This window comes from Talpa europaea (assembly GCF_964194135.1).
Source record: "Talpa europaea genome assembly, chromosome: 11".
NCBI lineage: Eukaryota > Metazoa > Chordata > Mammalia > Eulipotyphla > Talpidae > Talpa > Talpa europaea.
In genome coordinates this window covers 61,089,858-61,112,441 of record NC_140078.1, presented here as the reverse complement: position 1 = coordinate 61,112,441, position 22,584 = coordinate 61,089,858, and the positions used below count along the sequence as shown (strand labels likewise).

At 40.6% G+C, this 22,584-nt stretch overlaps 1 protein-coding gene across 2 annotated transcripts in view; it reads left to right on the top strand.

Moving 5' to 3' along the window:
• PTPRG (protein tyrosine phosphatase receptor type G) overlaps positions 1-22,584 on the top strand; it is a gene marked incomplete at both ends in the record, with an annotated part of 658,283 nt that overhangs the window by 507,714 nt on the left and 127,985 nt on the right. For both annotated transcript variants that reach the window (XM_084246972.1, XM_084246971.1), the window contains one exon: positions 6,031-6,097. In XM_084246972.1, the coding sequence (XP_084103098.1) occupies positions 6,031-6,097 (67 nt within the window). The remainder of the gene's footprint in view (positions 1-6,030; positions 6,098-22,584) is intronic.

The window sequence follows — 22,584 nt, the reverse complement described above, 5'->3', positions numbered from 1 at the left end:
CTCAAGCACCATTTGCAGGGGGAGGGCGAATCCTATTAGCATATATAATTGTGTTGCCTTATCATATTAATCCCTTCCCATGGCTGAGGAATCAGGAGTTTTCTCATGTGTTAAGGGAAAACAGTCCCAGGAGTGTGTGCTGTCAAGTGCTGGAAAATAGAAGATGATACGGGCCATACCCTTCCCCTCTGACAGGTGCTCTTCCTTCTCTTCTGAGATGCCACTGTGATGCTTTGCATATCTATGAGCTTAGGTTGAAGGTATGATTCTGGAAATTTATTATTCAATGTTACACCAAGCCTCCTGGCTAGGAGTCAACACTTGGTTACTGCCTTGAGCTGATTGGGAAATTAAAATTCTGCCTTTCATGAAAAGTCTTCCTGCTTTGCAGAGCTGCTTTTTCTTTTGCCAGTTCTCCTCTGAATAGTGTCTCTGCTTTTCTTTCAGGCTTTATTTTATAATGGTGTGGGGTGCTAAATGCACTGACGTTTCTCACTTAAATTTGTAATCTCATTGAAGCAATAAGGAGAGAGTGAAAAATACTGTTGAGATATCAAAAGGGAGAAAGAAAGCTCTACTTTCGAGAGTATAGGCTCGAACTATAGACTGAGTCCATAGACTGTAAGATAAGAGTAATAGTTCTGAATATTAAAGGGAAGTCAGGAAAAGAATGATATTTTCAGGATGGACCAGTGGTTGGTAGGTGAATGCTATTATTGTATTGAAGAGAGACAAGTCCCTAAATTATTGGCAAGTACTTAATTTATCAATAAAGGGAGCTGGCCACTGCTCTCTGTTCAGATAAGGACTAACTGACTCCTAGTTGTGAGAAAATAGACACATTATAAATGGTTTGTGCCAAGAAGTTCTTGATAGCAACTTGAAGCAAAATCTGGTGAATGATAATCAGTATGTTGAAGCCAGAAGCCACAACATTCTTGTTACATGTCTCTTAAGACAAGATCCATGGAAAGAAAAGAAAATCAGATCTGAAATCGCCCCTCATGGGCAGTGCTTCCTCTTGTCCTAATGAGACACTTTAGCTTCTGAAAGCAACGTTGCCTGCTAACCATCAGGGTGGATGGATTATCATCTTAGCAATTGAGGAGGCCCATGCAGAGTCTCCAGTCCTGCTGTTTGTCACTTTCTTCCACATCCGTGGTTAATGGTGGAGCCATTTACCCCCCAACAGGCATAAATTCTTTCTCCCACAAGAGGATATTGGCTGGATATGACACTTATAGGACTAAAAGAGCAGCTGGCGATGTCAGATTCAAGGCAAGTGTGTCGTGTTGGCCACCCCATTTAGCAGATGGCCAGGACTTGATAGATTGAAGATTATTAGGATCCCAGTCAAGGGCCAAATGGCACAGTGGACAGGAAGAGTGAATGGCAGCACGCATCTGAACACAGGCATGTGCAGTCTGATGGGGCCTCCCTGCCTCTGTGTCATTTTTGCTTCAAGTAGGAATAAATGCAGACCCTCCCGCAGAGTGTGGATTTATAGGCACATTTCTAGACATCCCTGAGAATTTGGCTGCTAATTTCTAGTTGACTGAATCCTGAAGGTGGCTGTTATTTGGAAAGAAAATTTTACAAAGTTTCGATTTCATCACTTTTTTTATGAATTTGGCCCTTTGCCCAAATCTACATGTCATGGTTTCCAGTATTGTTAACTTCTCTGTGTTTTACTTATCTCTAGAGAAAACTTAAAGGCTTTAATTCAGAGCCTTCTGTTGCATTTGTATGCCATCCTTTTGAAGAGACTAATGCCGTGAAAGCCGCCCTACAGTGGAAGTTTCAGGAGCTGAGTTTTGCAATGAGAGCACATGCTCTGCAGATTAAGGGGGTGTCTGTATCTCTTTGTCCATTTCAAACTCATTTATGCGATTGCTGCCTCCTCAGGTTTACTGCATAATTCCTTTGATCTTAAAGTGGAAGGAAGCAAATTTCAAGAGCCAGGAAAACTCCTCATGCAGCTTTAAAAGGAGCAGCATATGATGAAATTGAGTGGATGTCAAATAAAACGTAAATTTGGATCTTTTGAAATTTAAACTCAAGTAGGTATTTCTTCTAGAGCGAAGCACATTGAGAAGCTCAGGGATAAAATTGCTGTTGTTTGACATTCATTTAAATTTTAGTATTTGGGTCAAGTTGTTGCCCAATAATATGCATTATTAAATGTTGCCTTTGTACTCAGCACTATACTCCAAGTTATTACATGTCTGTTCCTCACAATGACATTATGAGATTGTAGCCCCATTTTACAAATGAGGACGCTGAGACTCTTAAGATTCATTCTTGATTCAGATTCTCTTTCTGCTCTACACCATGGCTTCCTCTACCCTAGGTGGGACCAGAACATAAACACAGTTTACTCAAGGAGCGTTCTTCCCCATAGGTATATTTCATAACTACCCAAATTGCTTAGCTAATGTCCATGAGCTCATTTTAGTGACAAATTATTGGAAACAGTAAGTGGAGGGGATTATTTCAATTAGGTTGATGACCTAACTGTAACAAAGTCACTTATTAGCATGCTTTTTGGATTCTTAAATCCAAGTTTTAGAACCAGGCATAAACAAGAGAGTGACCAGCCAATAATCTCCATTTTTCTCTCCCTTCTCATTCATCTTCTTGACCCCAGCAAAATAAACCAACAGTGGAGCCTGTGGAAGGTAATGGGTATGGTAGAAGCTTTTCATTTATGGGATTGCTTAGACTCTGTTGTCCCTTGAGCTGGAATGAGTCTGAGCCTGAGTAATCATAGAGATAATCTAGTCAGAAGCAACCAGAAACTGAACCTGGATTGGTTTGCCTTTTGCACTGACTACAAATGTTATCGGTGGGTATAAGTCCTGGATGATTAGATAAAAACATTCTTAGAATTTCACATTGTCAGATTAAGACTAAATGCATCATTGAGCCTTCCTGGTGCCCTGCAGGTTAGGTCTCAGCACTCTGACCACTGCAACCTGACCAGGTAGCTAAACCACATATGGCACAGCAGACCTCTCCTGTCTTGCCTGCTGTGTATTTCATTAGATCCACCTGTTCTCACTCTGTCTCTGGTAAATCCTCTCACTACTCGCACCTCTAGACTACACCCCAGTTCTTCTACACAAGAAAAAAGATTGCATTAAAGGGTCCCCCTGATTTGGAAACATCCTCTGCAGTTAGGATAGAAAATCAGGTATCTCTGAAATGTTGACATAGCAGAGGAGGGGTCACACAGTGGGGGAGAAGCTTATGAGTTGATCAAGTTGACAGCAAATACAGTGTCTTGTGATGTGGTATCTCATTGGGACAACTTTAAGACAAATTGTAAACGAAGTGTATCAGTCATAAAAATTACTGAGATCATAACCTGTCCCTCATCCTCTAGCTCTACATACACTCATAAAAACTCTAGCAGCTATTTTTTTTTAACAAATGACCCCAATTAGTTAAAACAGCAATCATTTTTTGTTTTAATTCTAAGAGTGACTGATTGGTTCTTCTGGTCAGGCCCAGTTCACCTACCCTCTACAGATTGCAAGTTGTTCAGCAGAGGTTGTGTGGTTTGACTGGATCACTCACCTGGCTTATGGCGGCAGGTTGCTGCTGGGTCTAGAACAACCTTAACTTGGATTGTCTATGTCTACTCCATTTGGTCTCTCATCCCACAGGAGACTAACCTGAGATTCTTTCTTGGTCTCAGGATTTCAAAGAGTAACAGAGGAAAGTAAACTTCTGCATTCAATCCTATATATAAGCCTCTCCCTACCCCATGGTCTGTAATGTCCCACTGGCCAAAGTAAGCCATCATGTGGTCAAGCCAGCTTAGAATATTGGAAATGTTGAGATACTCTTGTTGGGAGGAGTGACAAAGTCAAATCGCAAAGGTACGTGTTTCAGGGATGGCAAGAGTTTGTGGCTCTTTTGCCATTTCCTGCAGATACTGAGTAACTACAGGCAATTGAACTGTCCTGAACATCTCTTTCAGACTGAATCTGGAGAAGGAAGGAGACCATCTTTTTGTCTGTAACTTCCAGTTTGATAGAGAATATTTCTCTGATCTCTCATTCTATCACTCTTGAAATTTGGCCAGATTTACTGATAGACTCTCTTATCTTGCATTTTTAAATTATAATACTACTCATAACCATGTTTTTAAATTTTGGTCAGTTATATGCATTGGTGCAAGTAAGATTTTTTCATTTTGATGTATTTTATTTATGTCTGCCTTTCAAGAATATTTTGTGCTTCAATTAGCATGTTAAACACTTGACTGGAGCTTCCTATTGGGCAATTTTGAGATACACCCATGCTAACTCCCAGCATTCCATCTTTGTGAGTGGTAAACTGAATTCCCAGTTCTGTATTTAAATACATAGCTGTCGTGTTTACAACGTAATATCAAATTCTAATTATTTTCTTAGTCTATAATCATAACACCCTGTGTTGGAACTTAGTCACAATTCAGGGCTCCTGACAATAAATATTTACTGTTTTCTCAGAACATCTACCATGCATTCCTGAGTCTCAACTTCAGCACCATTGGGCCAGGTAGTGTTTTGCTGGGGGGACTATTCTGAGCATTTTGGGTTGTTTAGCCTCTATTCACTTGATGCCTCTATCCACTTGATGCCACCCCCTACACCCCTCCTTATAACAACCAAACATGTTTCAGGATATGGTCAAATGTCTTGAGTATGGAGAGGGTGTAGGGGGAGGAGCATAGATTAGGGGAAAATCACTTACAGTTGAGAACCTGTTCTAACTTGGTGACACAGAAGCAGAAGAGACCAAGAAGTTTGTTAAGTGTGGGTTTTTATCAGAGTGTAAACTAGGAACAGTAACCCAAAAGAGAAAATCTGTAAGGAGGGAAGAAGTGTGGAAATTTTTCTGTTAGTTTAAAACTGAACCTAAGATAGCCCTGGATTCATCTGGATTAACTAGGAAACATCAAGCTGTGTCTTGCTACACTTTGGAAGATTCATCAATATGTCAAGTTCATTATGGTAGAAGTGGATTAAAGGGAAATACCATGCCTGAAAAAAACTTCATGAGCTATGTTGATCGCAGGCAATGGATTTGGAAAAAGTCCTTATTTGGGAAAAGTTAATCCTACATAAACATAGAGAAAATTGTACCATGACCCATCTGCTATTCGTCACCTAAGGTGGTAAAAGATTAAGGGCTAGTCTTGTTGCTTTTATACTTTTATACCTTTATATACTTTTATACCTCACTTCCCCTGCTATCTGCTCCTAGATTATCTTGAAGCAAATTCAGAAATGATTTTATTTGTAACTATTTCAATATGTGTCTAAAATAAAATACCTAAAACCCAATATTATAGTATGGTGGTAGAATTTTTTTAATCTTCTAGAAAAGGGCAAAAATGAGAAGTTAATGCTAAGTAAAAGTTAAGGGAAAGATTGAGTGGGGGTCAATATCAACGAAACTTAACTCTGAGTAGAATTCAAACTCCAGAAGGAAATGAAGGTGGGAGACACTGTCCCTTCAAGCAATTTTCCTCTTCTTTCCTTTTCTGCTTTGAGTGACTCGGAAATGCTCCTCGTAGTATGAGGGCACTGGGCTCATTAGAAAGGAGTGCAGATTGGCAGGTAACAGAGACACTTTCTAAAAAGAAGAGAGGAAAATACAATCACAAGGTCTTGAAATATTCCCTCTGTGATAGATTGCTGTCTGATGACTTTCAGTGACTTTTTAGCTGATCAGGGCCTACTTTTAATAAAACAAAGCAAGAGGGAAGTTTTGCAGTTGCTTTTTAAGATTATGCTAGGACTGTGATGTTTCTCTCCTGTTCTAATGTATTCTGAGAAGTTTCTTTCTTTTGATTTAGACTTCCTGACTTGATTTTATTATGTCATAAATCTCCTGTGTTATCATGAGAGCCATGTGAGACTTAAGCAGCTTGCTAGATAACATCTATCCCCCCCGCTTCTCTTTAGAAGATTAAACTGAGACTGTTGTGTCTGATGCCAGAATAGATTTAACCAATCATGTTTCCTTTACATGTAGGTCAGTCCAAGGGACAATTCTGCACTGGATCCTATTATCCATGGGTTGAAGGGCGTCGTACATCATGGTAAGTAAGCCACGTACATTTCCCTTTGCTGGGATGTGGAGGGCTAAGATCTCCACCTAAAGGAATGGGGTTATCTTGCACAGGACAGAAGGTGACACTTATTCCTCATCCTCTGATGTTGAAGGGCATTAGAGCCATTAGTTGATGGGTAAAGAGCTTGTCCATTTATTACCTGCAAATGAATCTGGGTTAACAGTTAGCAATTTGTTTCTCTTCAGGTACCACTGTGAATGCATAAGTTATAAATCAAAATGCCCTAGGATATACCATTCATATGCATTGAACCTGCCATTTATGCCATATCTTTACTAAAAATATTCTCCTTTCAAGTATCTTTTCATTTATAAAAGTTCTTGATTTGCCTCTCAGATTTAGGGAAGAAATTTAAGTAGCTGTGACAAGTCATTAAACTTTGCCACATGTGAGCAAGCATCATCAGCTGCTAGGATGGAAAAAGCTAGGTCGTTGTTCTGTGCGGCAGACGGCTTACCCTCAGGCATGAAACTGGGAGAGAAAGTAAGATAAATGGGTTCTGTCTTTCCCTACTGGTTTTTATTGGAGGAATTTCCCTGCAACTTTATTATTGCCGATGCATCATTACCTATGATATCAGGATCTTTTAATTTCAGAAATACGCTTGTCCCAGGGAGGTGTGGAGTCTAAATGTAATGTAATGATTTGCAAAGTTTTAATAATCTAATTAGAATTCTGAAGACATTGACAGAAATAGCATTAGTAACCGTAATAAATCTCTCCTTCATCTCCAAGACTGTGATAAAATGTCTTCACACCTTTCTTGGAGGATCAGCTTTCGACGTTAGCCAACTCTGCAGAGCTTTCTCTCAGGGAAAATGCAAGCAGTTGTCAGTGTTCATTTGCAGCAAGTAGGTTTTCAAATTAATTGTTCTGCTCTTAGAACTGCTCGATCATGCAGCAGGTAACAGCAACAAACCTAGTGAAAGTAGGAAAACAGGGTGACTGAAAGTACCCCATAGAGATGTTCATTATAGAAGCTTTCCATTGCTTCTTCTCAGTTCTCAGTTTCACTTTGTGTCTCCAAAGTAACCGCACACTTTGCTGAAAGAAACCCATATAGAACAAAACACCTTGCCCAAATTGAGTCTGTCTGTGCGTATGTGTTTTGATGTTTGGAACAAACGTGATGATTTGGGTTGAGGGGGGCAGATATAGTAGTTTGCATTATAATGTGGGCAGCCTCTGGATGGCAAATAAAGCTGGCATTGTGGACAAAGTGTTGTGTATTCTGAACTTCTTTCCCAGAAGATTCCCTTGAACACTCAGTTGATTAAACTCCTTGAAATTCCAGTCCATCGTGTAGATATCGGTTAAGACAAATGTGGCCCATCCTCCTCCAGACTGCCAGTGATGCACCTCCTGACATTTGCCTTTGCTGTTTCTGTTTCCTCTGTCAGGAAATTCTTCCTGTAGTTCATAGCCAGTGTGTTTCCCACTTACTATTTCAAGTCTCAGTTCAGATCTTGCCTCCTTAGAAAATCCTTTCTTAATTATTATGTCAAATTATCCACCCTTTCCCCGTTACCATCACTCCCTGTCATATCATTCTAGGTTTCTTTCTTTGAAGCACATAATAGTAGCTGAAATCACTTTGTTTAGTCATGTATCATCTACTGAAGTGTAAGCTTCTTGACAGTAAGAAGCCATGTGAGTATAGCAAATAGTAGATGCTCAATAAATACTACCCAGATGAGAAATCAGAAACTCAAATAAGTGAAAATATCAAAATACAAAATTGCAAGAAGGGAAGGCAGAACTATAACGGTCACTCGGGTTTTGCTTTGATTGTGAAGAGAAAGGAATAGGATAATGTCTTGGAACCAAGATTTTGCTCTCAGTTCTCAGGCTATTGCTGACTTTATTTTGATAATTCTCCTCACTTTTGTCATTGTTCCAAAGGAGAATGCACATTTGAAATAGCTAAGAAATTTTTGTTGGAATTAGAAGCATTTTCAGGGAAAAGTCCTGTGAGGGATTTAAATGATTATTAATTGGATAGGACATAAATAATCATGTCCTTCACAGAGTCTCAGACTTAGGAACTGGAGAGATATGTAAAAAAGAAAAAAAATCAATATGGATTTCTGTTACAGTTCAGAATTGACTTTTATTTCTTCAGCTCTGGGACTCCTATCTTAGAATATTAATTTCTGATTAAATGGATGATTTTTACTGGGATGAATCTTCTCTGTTCCTCCAGCGGAAATGACAATGAGTAATCTGGTCACAGCAGCCAATCATACTTGGCACTTGGACATTAGAGTAACACCAAAATGGAATTATTAGCAATTATTAGTGTTGGAGAGATTTTTGTCAGGGAGGGCTACCTAGGAGGATAAAGAAGAGAGGAAACAGGAGTAGGTGGGGAGAGTTTTGGGACCACGGTGTAGTTCTGACATCCCAGAAGGGGAAGGGGGAAGCTCAGAGGACTGGGTGAAGGCAGGATAAAAAATCTTAGCCAGGCCATCAGAGAACACCAGAGCCAAGACTGCCCTGAACAGCGTACTATATTGGGAAGGAATTCCTGGGCTGCCCACCATGCCGCCTGCATGGAGCTGCCCAGTCAGTGGCTTCCAGGTGGATGAACATCATGGTAAGCTCCAAAGGTGCTGCAGCTGCAGGCTGTCAGCAAACAGCACTCCTCAGAGAGATGGTATTTGGTAGGAAGATCTTAAGGTGCAGTCCCATGACAGACACAGAAGGTCGCATCTACCTTTCAAAGAAATCTTACTAATCATACTCTGGAAAGCTTTTCTACTTGATCCTCTAACTCTACAATGCTCAGAGGTTTCTTACAAGCAGTGCTTGTGCCTTTGGTGCATAGTTATCACATGCCTAATTTATGTACAATGTGAAGCTAGACACAAACCAGCTCGTACTGAGTTTACAAACTCTTGGAAGAGATGTGATTAAGCATGTAATTATATTAAAGAGGGAGAGCAGCTGATTGAACGCAAACATGGGGATCTAGAAAAGGTTTCTCAGACAAAATGAGCAGTAAGACCTCAAGAATCATAGAGATTGTCCAGGCAGAAAAGGGAGCTTAGGGTTTCAGTCAGGACCAATGTAAATGAAGGTGTCTGGGGGTGAGGGAAGAGAGGCATGTTTGAGTCTCTGAACTCTGTGACATTGCTTCTGCAATGATGGGGGGATACTTGGAAATCTCTTGGTGATATAAAGTGCTATTCTTGTATCTTCATTGTTCTCTGTAAAATGTGATTTTGTACAAACTCAAGAGCCATGAAGAAATATAGAGAGGAGAGAGTTGCCGTTTATTCTTGTCCCATTTATCCAAAAATAGACGATAGATGAAAGCACCAAAATGTCTCTAATTAAGCAATTTTACTTCCATGACCACCAATATGCACCAGAGAGGAAAGATTTAGGGAGAAATTATGAATTTTATTTGCACCTGCATGGATCAGTCATTGATAGTGCTTTTTGTATACAAGAACCAGGGCTTGTGAGTGGCGACTCCAGATAGAAATATTGATTCCACAGAATTAATCTCATCCTAATTTCTCTTAAAATCCATTTTAAAAAGAAGCTATTATGTGAATTGGTGTAGAAAGGTAGCCTTCAATTTATAAATACTATTGATCAGGGCTAATTTGTTATATGTCATTTATTTTTTTTTTTAAAGTTCTTGGATTTCTACCTTTATTCATTTTCATAGTACCCACCCAAGAATATTCAGTAAGCTATTTGCATACTTGTTCTAGAGTACTGTCAAAAAAGGCATTGGAACACTAACCACTCTCCCGCATCAATTATCTAAAAAAGACAAATTTTTTTCATTTTGACAGGAAACTTGATAGGAGCAGTTGTTGAGCTTTATCTGTGTGTCCCTCTTTTTCCCACCTCCTGCCTTTCTTCACCTCCCTCTATACTACCTTTAGTAAACAGGAAGTTTTCTTTTCTTTTTTTTTAATGTATAATTTTTTTGTCTTTTTTATTTTTTTAGATTTATTTATTTATTTACACAAGCACTGGGTACAGTCAGAAGCACGGGAGGGCGAGAGAATTCACCAGAGCCAGAGCGGGGAACAGAGCAGGCAGACTGATGAAGTACACTGCTGAGGGCAGAAGCGGGCGGCAGGAGAGGTCTGCGCACCATGTGGGACCCTCACCCGGGATCAAACCGGCGCTGCAGAGGCTGCGGGCCGCTTCGCAACACAGTGCTCAACCTCTGCACCACTGAGGAGGCCCAGGAAGTTTTCTTTCTCTTTCAGATGATATGTGAGGGGGACACTTCTAAACTGGCCCAGATACAGCAGAATCTCTCACCTGGCAGACCCGGAGCCTCTTCTCCCTGTCCTTCCCCCACCCTAACCCTGGGCTCTTCCAAAAAAGCTATCACTGAAAGTATAGACAAATGATCAGTTGAGGACACCACAATTGAGGCTCTTGCAAGCTTTTCTTGTTTACACCCAACAATGGAAGTTGGGCAGTGACACAAAACTTCCTTGCAGAATAGCTTCCCCAGCTGACTACTTTATTCACTGGGCACATTTTAAGGGTGTGTTTCATCCATTTTTGCCCCTGCCATGGGATACTCATCATCCATGCAGCGAATAATAGACAATGTCCCAAAATATCAAGAATCAATGCAGACCTCTAACTGAAAGGGAAGAAATCAAGTACCTTTGTAAGTATGTGCTAAGCAACTGACCCCTAAACATTTCCATGGGGTGGGTGGTAAAAGCTGATGAATCTGCATGTCCAGCATGTCCATGTCCCACTGGCGAGGATTGAATTTTCCAAAACAAGAATAATCTGTAAAAGACTCCGGACCTGGGACAATATGAATTCTCTCTAAAGCGATGGTAAACTTGTCTTCTATAACTGCATTGGCATCACAGGCCACAGATTCAGTAGCTTAAGAAACCAGCCCCAGGGCATAGCTCTGCCAGCACTCCATGACACTGTTGGGGGAACACCAGTGGTGCAACTTCTTCTGACAGCCTTGTGGCCACTTTTGCCAAAGTAATACAGATGCCTTACGCTGTCAGCCAGTAATCCCACATGTAAGCATATACCCAAAAGAAATGTCCAATAAAAAGACTTGTGCCTGGAACCTTTGTTCATAATTTCCCCAAACTGGAAACAATTCAAATATCCACCATTGGGTACATAAATATACTGCATGTTCATGCAGTGGAATATTATGTAGCAATTTAAAATAATGAATGTGTGATTTATGCTGCATGGTTTCATATTTTTAAAGTTCAAGCAAAGGCAAAACTAATCTGTGGTGATTAAAATCAGAAAAGTGGTGCGGAGGAGGGTATATTGAATGAGAGGGTACACAAGGAAATTCTCTTGGGTGATAAGATACAATATAGATTGACCTGGAGGATGATTACATAAGTATAATGTTAGAAATTATCATACTGACCCCTTAGATTTGTGCACTTGACTACTTTTAAATTAAAAAATAACCTACGTACATTATACATTCGTTTTTCAAAGATACTACATTCCTGAAGCTTAAAAATAATTAGCAACACACACCAGATAGACCATTATTAAAAATTCTAATCGTGTCAAGCATTGGCAGGGATATGAATGCCAAGGCCTTGTACTGGCTGGTGAGAGAATTTAGTACAATGACTCTCGGAAAAATTCTGGCAGTATCTAGTCACATTGATTCAGGGATCCCACTCCTGTGTACCCCCCCTAACACATAAGCATACCATGAAATATATACAGGGATGTCAGTGTCGTGGTTTTTCCTACTTGTCCAGACCTAGGAAAGCCTCCAATGCCTGGCATTAGCAGGCGATAAGTACAACATAATGAGGTCATACAACAGAACATTTCACCCTGATGGAAAAGAGTGGAATCTCGGGTATCTCTACGGTGTGTGCACAGCTGAGAACTACAAAGTCGAGCGAGCAACACAGGAGTCTGAAGAATGCATTCTGAAGAGTGTTCCTCAGTATCAAGCTTCAAACAGAGAAAACCTAACGAGTATTGTTTAGGGCAGTGTCGGTGGGTGGTAAAACTAAAAGAGAAGCGAAGTAATGCTTATTTCAAATGAGGATGTGGTTATTTCTTGGGGGTAGGATGGAATAGTGATGACACTCTCACCCAGGGAGGGATGACAAGGACTCCTCCTGTTCTCAGTGGGGGACACACCCCAGGTCACTTTAGCAATAGCTGTCAATGGCAGGATAATGTTTTGTGCATCTTGCTGCATGTGACCAAGTTTCACAATCAAAGAAGAGAATAATCAGCCTTAGAAAGTAAGCAATTCAGCAGTGCTTCCTCTGGGACACAGCAGGTACCAAAAGACCTCACAACAAGAAGGAGGGGAATGACAGCACTTTTAAAAAAACTTTTTTACCATAAGTACCTCTGACAGGCTATTTATTCTCTCTACAAATTGACGGCAGTCCAAAAAAAGATCTGTGACTGCCTTGGGATTGTATCATTAAGAGATGACTTTGGAAGCCAGTACTTACTTTCGGAATTTAGAAAAAAGGAAATCAGAAGCAAAGGGGATGAGCTTTCAGGTGACAGGTGTTAAAGCAAACTCTCCTCGCTGCTGCTGAGCTGCTGCAAGCCTGCTTTCACCAGGTGAAGGTCAGAAGGGCATCACAGAATCTTCCAGAAGCCCTCTGAGATACAAATACCATGGATCCCATTTTAGAGAGAGGCAAGTAAAGCAGGCAGCAGCGAGTATTCATGCTTCAGACAGACTCTCATTATTCCTGGGCCATCTCCCCTCGATGCTTTGCTGGGGTCACTGGCTGCAACTTCTCCTGGATGGAAGTTCATCATATAAGCTCTGTTAAAGGGGCAAGTGAGGGCCTCCCTGAGGTCGCAAGGGATTAAGTCTCAGCGCTATGAAACTATCCACAGCCACTGCAGCATGAGTTCTATTCCCGGCCAGAGAACTAACCCACATGTCACAGCAGACCTCTCCCATCTCACCCACTGCTCCCCTCAGCAGTGTATTTCAGTCAGTGCACCTGTTCTGCTCCCCACTCTGTGTTTGGTGAGTCCTCTCACCCCCCACACCTCTGGCCTGTACCCAGTTCTTGCATGCATAAATAAATAATCTTTAAAAAAATAAAGGGGCAAGTGAAGAAATATTTCACAGGACTATACTCTGTATCAGCACTTTGACACCACTGTGATTATCGTTGGGAGCCAAGTTCTTGACATAAACATTCTGTCTGAAGCTTTCTGGCTGAATTTTTTGAAAAATTTCTTATATGGACTTTGGAACAAGTGGGAAAATCCCATACTTTTGGAAGGGGACCTTTGGGAAAAATTTAATTAGTAGGCAGAAAGGATAGTCTGTGTTCTTACAGTCCAGCAGCAAGATGAGTCAATGCAATTTGAGGTAGTTTTGACTAATTTGTATATTTGAACTTAAAGCTCCTTTAATCAGCGTCCGTGCATCCAATGCCAAATAAGTGCTAGTAAAAGGTTTGAGGATAAAATGAGGAGGATTTTTCCCGCCTAGGGGAAAATGTTAATCTCATAAGGAGGGTGTGTGTGTGTGTGTCTTTGTGTGTGTGTGTGTCTTTGTGTGTCTTTGTCATTCTTGGTGCTAAAGTTCAAATGGTGCTAAAGTTCAAAGAGACCAATGTTATTTGCTGCACAAAATTATTTCCTGTGTTCATTCAAATAAGCAGTTGGAATTTTCAGATTTTTTATAAAAAGTCTGTTTATGGGATACTTTTAAAGAAATTGAATTATTTATTTATTTTTCATTTGAAATTTGACTGGACAAGGATTCTGGAACAATGCTTTGGAGTTCCACCTGTCCTGAGTTTGCAGTTTGGCTTCCAGCTGAGGAGCTTCCTGATCCTGTACAAATTGTTGAGGTGGGATCCTGAGTTTCCACCCTGTAAAATGGGGATAATGAGAGCACCTTGCTCATGTTTTAGGACTGAGAAAACCCAGAGAAGGAAAGGTGACTGGCCTATGTCCAGTGCTTCTGGGCCATGCATCAGCAGAATTAATCTGGTGGCCAAATCTCAACTGTTGCTTGTTTTTATAGATAAAGTTCTATCAGAACACATTTGTTTCTGTATTGTCTATGACTGCTTCTGCACTCCATCAGCAGAGTGAGTTGTGATGGCGACTGGTCCACAAGATCTTAAATACTTACTCTCTGGCCTTACATAGAAAGTTCTTCCAACCTCGCCTCACCTAAACGGTACCTATTACAATAGCTCTACTAGTAACATTGGCTTCACCCAGTGGTTTATGTTGGGACAATGTCATACCCACTCAGGGCATCACTTACCATCTGAGAGACTTTACAGAGATGGGCTCCAATTTTGATTTTGTCCAAATCATCACGTAATCCAAATGAGTCTCAACTGAATTAATCAGGCTCCTGTTTTAATTTTACCTTAAAGAAAGATCTCATTGCAATTGTTTTCTCCCTTTTGAATGGGAAACCCAAAGCTGTTTTATCTACAGGCCACTGATAGTTTTGAACTTAACATGTGACAAAATTTCCTCTTTGATGTTTATGTTTTCAGCATTTACTTACACGGGATGTTCCTGAAGTCTGCTATAAATATGTAGCACCTTGGTCTTGACTAGTTGGCTCTTGTCTGCCATGGATCCAGGAAGGGCAGATGCTTATCTGAACACTTTTGATCTCAAAATCTTCTAGAAACAGGCGCATTGAAGCCATTTCCACCATTTCCTGGATTTCCTTGTGTCTAAATCACCACTATAGATGTGAGAAATTTCCATTTCTTTCCTTAGTCAAACTCAGGAAATGGGATGCTCTGTGGCTTCTATTTTATCACTAATAATATTGTTGACAATCATGTGAAGACAGAATCAAAAGTGATTCCTTTTAGGTTAGATTTGAAGGTGAGGCTTTATCTCATCTGGCCAGCCTTCGTTTGTAATATTTTATCCTTTGTGCAAAATTAAGGGAGCTCCAGAAAATGTCCTTTTCCTAGTTATTTCAGGGATCTGGAGAGCAAAGAAAGAGCGAAACAGTATGTCTCCAGTTACTTACTACAAAAGGGCTCTCTACAGTACCCAGGTTGTGTTGTATGATTTTCTTGGCCTGCTCCATATATGTCACCTTGATATAAGAGAGGCAGTTGTAGGGTCAGAGAGGAAATCCCCCCCCCCCAATCCTTCTGCAGTCTTTTGAGCTACTGAGGCAATTAAATTAGTATAAACCAGATTAGTAAAAGAATAAATTTAATTATATGCATGTGGAAAATCAACATGAATGCATATTCTTTTTTTTTAAGATTTATTTATTGATGCGTGCAAGAGCTGGGGTACAGGCCAGAGGTGTGGGGGCAAGAGGATTCACCAGAGACAGCAGGTGAAGTACACTGCTGAGGGGAGCAGTGGGCGAGCCAGAGAGGTCTTCTGTGCCATGTGGGTTGCTTCTTGGCTGGGAATCAAACTCACGCTGCACAGGTTGTGGACAGCTTCATAGGTTGTGTCTCAACCCCTTGTGCCACCAGGGAGGCCCTCAATGCACATTCTAAAGCAAATGGTGCTACAGAATGGGGTAGGGGCTGGAGGCTTCAAGGAGAGAATGGGGGGCTCACATGAAAAGGAGAGGGTGACTCTATAATTAGATATTTGCCATATAAATAGGTTTCTCTGGTAGGGTAATATTGATGGTTAAAAAAAATCCTAATTCTGGGTAATACCCCATTTTCATTCTTTTAGGTAGTTAAGGGAATGATAAATGTTTCTCATGAACCCATGGGCCTGAGTTGACCTCAGATTGAAATAACCCACATGCTGAAGTGTCATGTTTGGGAAGGTCTGTTCTGGACATTTTGGGGAAGCCTATTCTTCACACTGTTGTGTCGTGGCCAAGATCACAGGCCCTGGTTTGAATATCACTTCTGCTTTTGACTAATTGTTGGCACAAATCACTTCAACTCTTCCTGGCTCATTTCTCAATTATCTAATGAGATGATAACAGTACCACATTATTGCACATACTTGTGCCTGGCACATGATTAGCGCTCACTGTCAGCTGCTTTCACAGCCACCCCACCCCCACTGTCTCATGCAAGTATTGCTGCTTGTTCACTTGAGAATGACAGAGACCCAGTGACAGAAAATGGGGGTAGAGTTCAGAGTCCTCCCTCCATCACTTCCTGGCTCTTGATGTAGAATGTCCATGGGTTGATTTCGTTGAGTCACATCTAATGAAATGAAATGACAAGAACCATGGTCACAAAGAAGGTAGTGGATACCAGTTCCTTTAAGATCGGGGGGAGGGTATTGGACAAGGAACCATAAGGGGGGGGGGGGGGCGCGGAGCAGCAGCGGCCTCTCAATCTCTACCCCAACTGTGTTCCTCACCCTGCCCAGATGTTCTAACAAAAAGTCTTATTAAATCCATTCTTAATCTCATATTACATATAGATAAACTGAGGTTCAGAGAGATTAGCTAATTTGTTCCAGCTCGTGAAGTAAAACAGTGAACTCGGCTGTATCAGGCTCTGAAATGCATCTACTTTCCAGCTCTTCCGGGTCAGTTTTTATTTCAAGCATAGACTAACTTCCTGATTATTGTCGAAATCACTTAGTTCTTGTGTGCCTCCATTTCTCCTCTGGGAATTAGATTCCTAACCATCAAAAGACAAATAATATACTCACCATGTCAGTTATGGCCACCAGAACCATGTAGGACAGAGGCAAGCAATAGAACTGTTAAATGATAACACCGGGTTTTTGTCACTCTGCGACCCTTGTATAATTTAAATGTCATATTCATTCCTTAATTGTTGACAAAACTGTATTCTTCATGTAGTTTCTCTTTGGCAATATTAATGTCAACATATGTTTCATTTAAACATGCCACATTTGGATTACTAAAACTACCAATAAACTCAAGGAGGCTGATATCTGAACCTGGATGGAGTGACTGGTCCATGACCTTGGAATGCCACTCTGGGTGCTTGGATACAGATAAATCAGGTGGACCTTCTTCCCTCTCGAGCTGCCCTTGCTCAGACCCTGCCTTAACACTAGTCACTCATGCCATTAAATGTGGGGCTCTCAAATAGTCTCTGAACTCTGCCTATAAGGAAAACCAAGGGGTCTGCATTGATTCCTCTGCCCACTGATAGTGTTTCAGAGGGAGAAGTTAGCTGCACATCTCTAGCAACCTGTGTAGTTTCCCCTGTTCATGCTCAAATGGCATTGCTTGTTACCATTCCTTTTAAATATCTGACCTTTCAATTAGGAGCAGGGATCAACAAACACTCTGTTAAAGGGATTGATAGCAAATAATTTAGGCTTTGGTGGCCGTATTTATCTGTTGCAACTCCTCAGCTGTGCAGTTGTAGTCTGAAAGCAGTGAGACAATGGTAAACAAATGGGCATGACTGTGTTCCAGTAAATCATTTACAAAAAGAGATCCTAGGCTGGATTTGGCTGCTGAGCCACAGTTTGCCCACTTCTGACTGAGAGTACTCTGTGACAGTTTGATGGATTATTTTCCAGCCAATATAAAGCGCCTATTCTTTAAGTTACTGTGTTGGGAGCCCGGGATGCAATAGGAGCTATAGTCTTGCTATAAGGGAGCAGCCAGCCTGTTAAGGAGGCCACTAGTAATTACACAGACTGTGAGACCCAGTCTGGGCAGCCATGATGTCGGGTGAGTGAGGCCTCATTTGCAGGAAGGTTGCAGCAGTGCCTGGCACTAAGTTCATGTACCATACATGTGATCTGGTAAAAAGGGAGAACTGCAGAAAACATGCTTTAATACAGAATGGAGTCTTGTGGTTCAGGTCAGTGAAGGGTAAACTGAGACTGGAGAACCTTGTCAGTAGAAACAGAGGGAAGTTGATGCTGCTGCCTGGCCCTACGAGCATCCTTCACTGCTGTCACATAGAGTAGGCTCTGGACCCAGCTTCTGGTAGATTCATAAAGCCAGTGTGGTGCCCTTTGATATGAATCCTATTAAATCATGCCAGTGTCCATTTCATTAATTCTGCAATGCTCATTTCTTCATATTTTTAAAATTAAGATATAATTGACATATAACATATTAGCTTCAGATATCCAACACAATTTGATATATATATGGATCTACTTAACATCTCTCATCCACCACACAGAATTACAATGTGTTTTTTTCATCTTTTAACAACTCTAAAATTAGCATGCATCTAGCAGTTGATATGTCATTGTTTAATTAGCAACATGTTGCCTTTCTAGTGGTATTTGAAACAACAATGCATCTTATAATTGATGGTGACTTAGATCTGAAGAAATACAGTATCTTGAATTTATTATTTAAAATACACCTATAGCTGATATTGTTAATTCCTTCATTTTCTTTTCACAAAATTAGCAGTCGCCCTACTATGTTCTGAGCAGATTTTACTTACCAGAACACCAGTTTTTAGAAAAGATTATAATTCAGGAGCAGCCCAATGGAACAGACTCCTGGGGCAAGGTGTGTGGGAAGCTTTCTTGCCCTCTTAGTAACTTCTTTCCCAAAATGCCCATGTGTGGACCAATCTGGAAGCTTTCCAACCCTGTCCTTGTGCATTTTTATGGAGATTTCATTTCATAGGTAGGATTGATTAATTTTTTGAACACTAGTGGTTGACTGAACCTCTAGCCCTCTCTCTACCAACCCTGTCCTTGTGCATTTTTATGGAGATTTCATTTCATAGGTAGGATTGATTAATTTTTTGAACACTAGTGGTTGACTGAACCTCTAGCCCTCTCTCTACCCGCCATCCCCAGGCTAGGGGAGCAGGGATGACAGTTCCCACTCTCTGATCACAGTGGTTGGTTCACCTCTGGCAACCAACCCCCATCCTTAGTTAACCTAAGGACTCCCAAGGTTGCTCATTAACATAACAAAACATGCCTTTATTCTTATAATAGGAAATTCCAAGAGTTTCTGGAGCCAGGAACTCTGGAAGAAGATCAACTATATATTTCTCATAAAACACAATATTGTGGTCCTATCAGGATTAGATTTAGGTTTTGAAGGCTGAAGGAGTTCTTCAGGTTTTCAATGGGTTTTTTCTCTCCTGGTTGTGTTTGTTTCAGCTGCTGATAAAGAATCCAGAGCCCAGGGATCCAGAATATGGTCATACAAAGGGCCTGGTGCTGGGGAGAGGGAAGCTGGATACCCTCTCCACCTCACTGTGTGGTCTTGGTGTCAACACTCTCCCTCCCTCAATTTACTCTTCCTTATTTGTAAAACGAAATTGAACTAGCATCCTTTGAGACCCTTTGAGCCCTGCATTTCTTTGGGGTTCTCTGGTGGCTTCCCCAGCATCACCTTGTCATTGCACCACTCTGGTGCTTGTTCCTTCAAATCATCCATCCTCATGCCTTGTAGAACTGCATCTCTAGAAAAGGGCCCCATCCCATTTCTATTGCTCACTGTCCACATTTTATTCTCCTTATAATAACAGTTGACCTCTCTGAGAGTGAACATCCAGTTTTATGGAGCAAGTATTATTTTTGTACTTAGATCGTAAAATTAATTCCATGGCTCACTCTGGAGGCCTCTGCTACCATCTCTTGACCTCAAACAGAAAGAACGTACTTCACCAACAAAATGGTGACATTTTCAGGACAGCAACAGAAAGGCAATTTGGAAAGTGCCATCTCAGAGAGAGGTAGATATGCGCTTCCCACAATTAAAGCTAGCTCCCCTTTATTCAGCATTGGGAGGGGTTGCTGCTGGTAGAGGTCCTTCTTCCTTCTGGTCAGACTAGACAGCAGCATCTCATCCCTGAGACACAAGGCATGTTGGGGTCTGATTGCTGATTGCTCATGCTCAGACCTCTCTTCTAGCTAACACCTCACTCCTGATTTAAATAGGGGTTTTGTGTGTTAATTTGCATACATATTACTTATTATCTCATGTTTTCTGACCTCCCTGATGGCTCTTGAACTTTTCCTTCTCCTTTCCCTCTTGCTCACATAACTCCAGCTTTATTTTAGGAAGAATCCCTTTGCACTGGGTTTTCTCTCCTGGAATTTTCTCCCCCAATCGCCACATGGCTCCATTCCACTTTCAGGTTTTTAATCAAATGCTTCCTGCTCAATGACTCTGTGCTTAAAATTACTATTTTCAGAACAGTGGTCAGGATAGACCTTATTTAGAAGTGTGTCAGTCAAACAGAACTAAGTTGTTAGCAGCTGAAAGGTATTTGGTATGAAACCAACATGAACAGAACAGTGAAGAAATGTTCCAGGCAGAGTGAAAAGCCAGTGCAAAAGGCCCGAGGTAGTGTGACCATGGGACAACAGGTTGGCCAGTGACCATAACTAAGAGCCAGAGAGTAGTAGTGAATGAGACTGGAAAGGGCATCAGGGCCCAGGAACACACACAATGCTTGTAGAAACTAGCTATTCCTGTGAGGTCAGCATTACTAAGAATGCTGATTCTCAACCACCACCCCAGACCTACTGGATCAGAATCTACAGTTTAACAAACTCCTCAAGTGATTTACATGCTTACTAACTTTGATCAGCACAGTCATTAAAATTCTTGCCCCATCTAGAGGGACCTAATAACCAGTTTTTCTACCATCACACTCTTGCTGCCCTCCCCAACATGAGTTTTGAAGGCCAGTCCATCCCCAGTGATTTTCAGCATTAAAGGAAAAATAACTTTTCCTTATCAAAAGTTCTGGAAAACCCTGAAGAGATAAAACAATCATTAGACTAAAAACCAGAAGCTTGGGTTTTCTATTATTAGTTTTTCTTGTACCCCTCCATGAAACTGGTTGAGTCCTCATTTTGGGGGTGGCCCAGGTTTCTTTCTCTAGAAAGCACCATGTTTTATCCATACAGCTTTCAATGGAATGCTTACTTATGAGTGTGTAAGAGCTTGTGTGTTTTCAATACGGTGCCTCCAGTCTTGGTTACTGCATTGGTTCCGTCCATATGTTGATTGTCCATCGTATTTTACAAAGTGCTTTCTTTTTCCTATATAACCAGAGCATTGAAACTATTAGGTTATTAACACTGAAAAGTGCAATCAATCAGATGATTATCATCTAATGTTTTAATGATCACATTTTTAATCCAATTATGCATGTTTGAATCTTTCAAATTTTCTTTAATTAAAGATTGCCTCCTGGCACTACTATCAGAAATAGGAAATTGAACAGAATCGAGCCAGATATAATTTAACGTTGAAAGGAAACTGCAAGGATAACTGGCTGTGATGGACTTAATAGTTGACCATGACATTAAAGCCCTCATACAATATTTTCTAATTGATAAGAAAAATTTAATCACCTTCAGATATACTCCGTTTGCATTCAAATAAGGTATTTCTTTTCCTAAATAAACCTCCCCTAACTGATTATTCTTATTGTCGTTCAAAATGCTTAAAAATGAAAGACAGAGTTGGGTGAAATGTAGACTACTTAATACAGTGTGTATTTAATATAAAAGTCATACATTATTCATTTTTGCAATTTGAATAACTTTGAATTTAGTATCCCTGTTCCTCATCTTTTTCTTTGATGAACAATTAATTATTAAAATATAATATTGTCTGCATACAGCACTAGGATCCTTGAAAGTGGAATATGAGATTCATTCCTTTTCAATTCTTTTATCTAGTAATGCACAGTACCTGCTTATTATGGTATAATGGAGTGAATGGTGGGATAAGTAGAGTGTTTCAAATATTTTTCTCAACTAGTTAAGTGGCTGGGACAGGTATGTTTTGAATTCAAATTACTAATTAGGATAAAAGTTGGAAGCATATTGCTTTGATAGGATGAGTTTAGAGTCAAACTGTCCTTTTACAACAAGAGTTATAAGCTTCATTTAACAAGCACTTAAATGTACTTACTTATTGCCAGACACTTCCCTAAACCCTTAGCTAGTGTTAACTCATTTAACACTCAGAATCACCTCACGAGGTCAGTACTATTATCATCCCACCTTATAGATGGGAAAACAATTATAGTGAATTCAAATAACTTCTCTTAGGTCAGATCTTCCAGTATAATAGTTGGGATTTCAATCCAAGGTGGGTGGCTCATAACACTTCTCTCCATATATAATACCTACATTGTTAAGATTTTTGTTTTTCCTGTGGGGAAGAGTTTGAGGAAAACTTCCCAGTGACTGGACTTAGCAACTCCCATTTTGGAGTCCAGTCCATTGTGTGCCTGTGACTTAAATAGGATTGGCAGACTGTGGTAGAAATTAGAGGGCCACCATTTCTAAAATTATTTCTAACTTGCAGTTGCGCATTCTGAGCACCTCGTTTGTCAGTTGAGCTAACACTGCCTGTGGGATTGAGCAGGAAATGGGATTTTCAGAAAGATCAGTAAAAATTGATGTTCAGTTTGAACTTCAAAATCTCATGGGGGGAAGAAAACAACTCCAGAGTTAATTCTGGAATGTAAGTTCACTAAAGAAATTATCATTAATGATGAAAGCACTCAAACATGTAGCATCCCTTCCCCAATTCTGGCTATAGC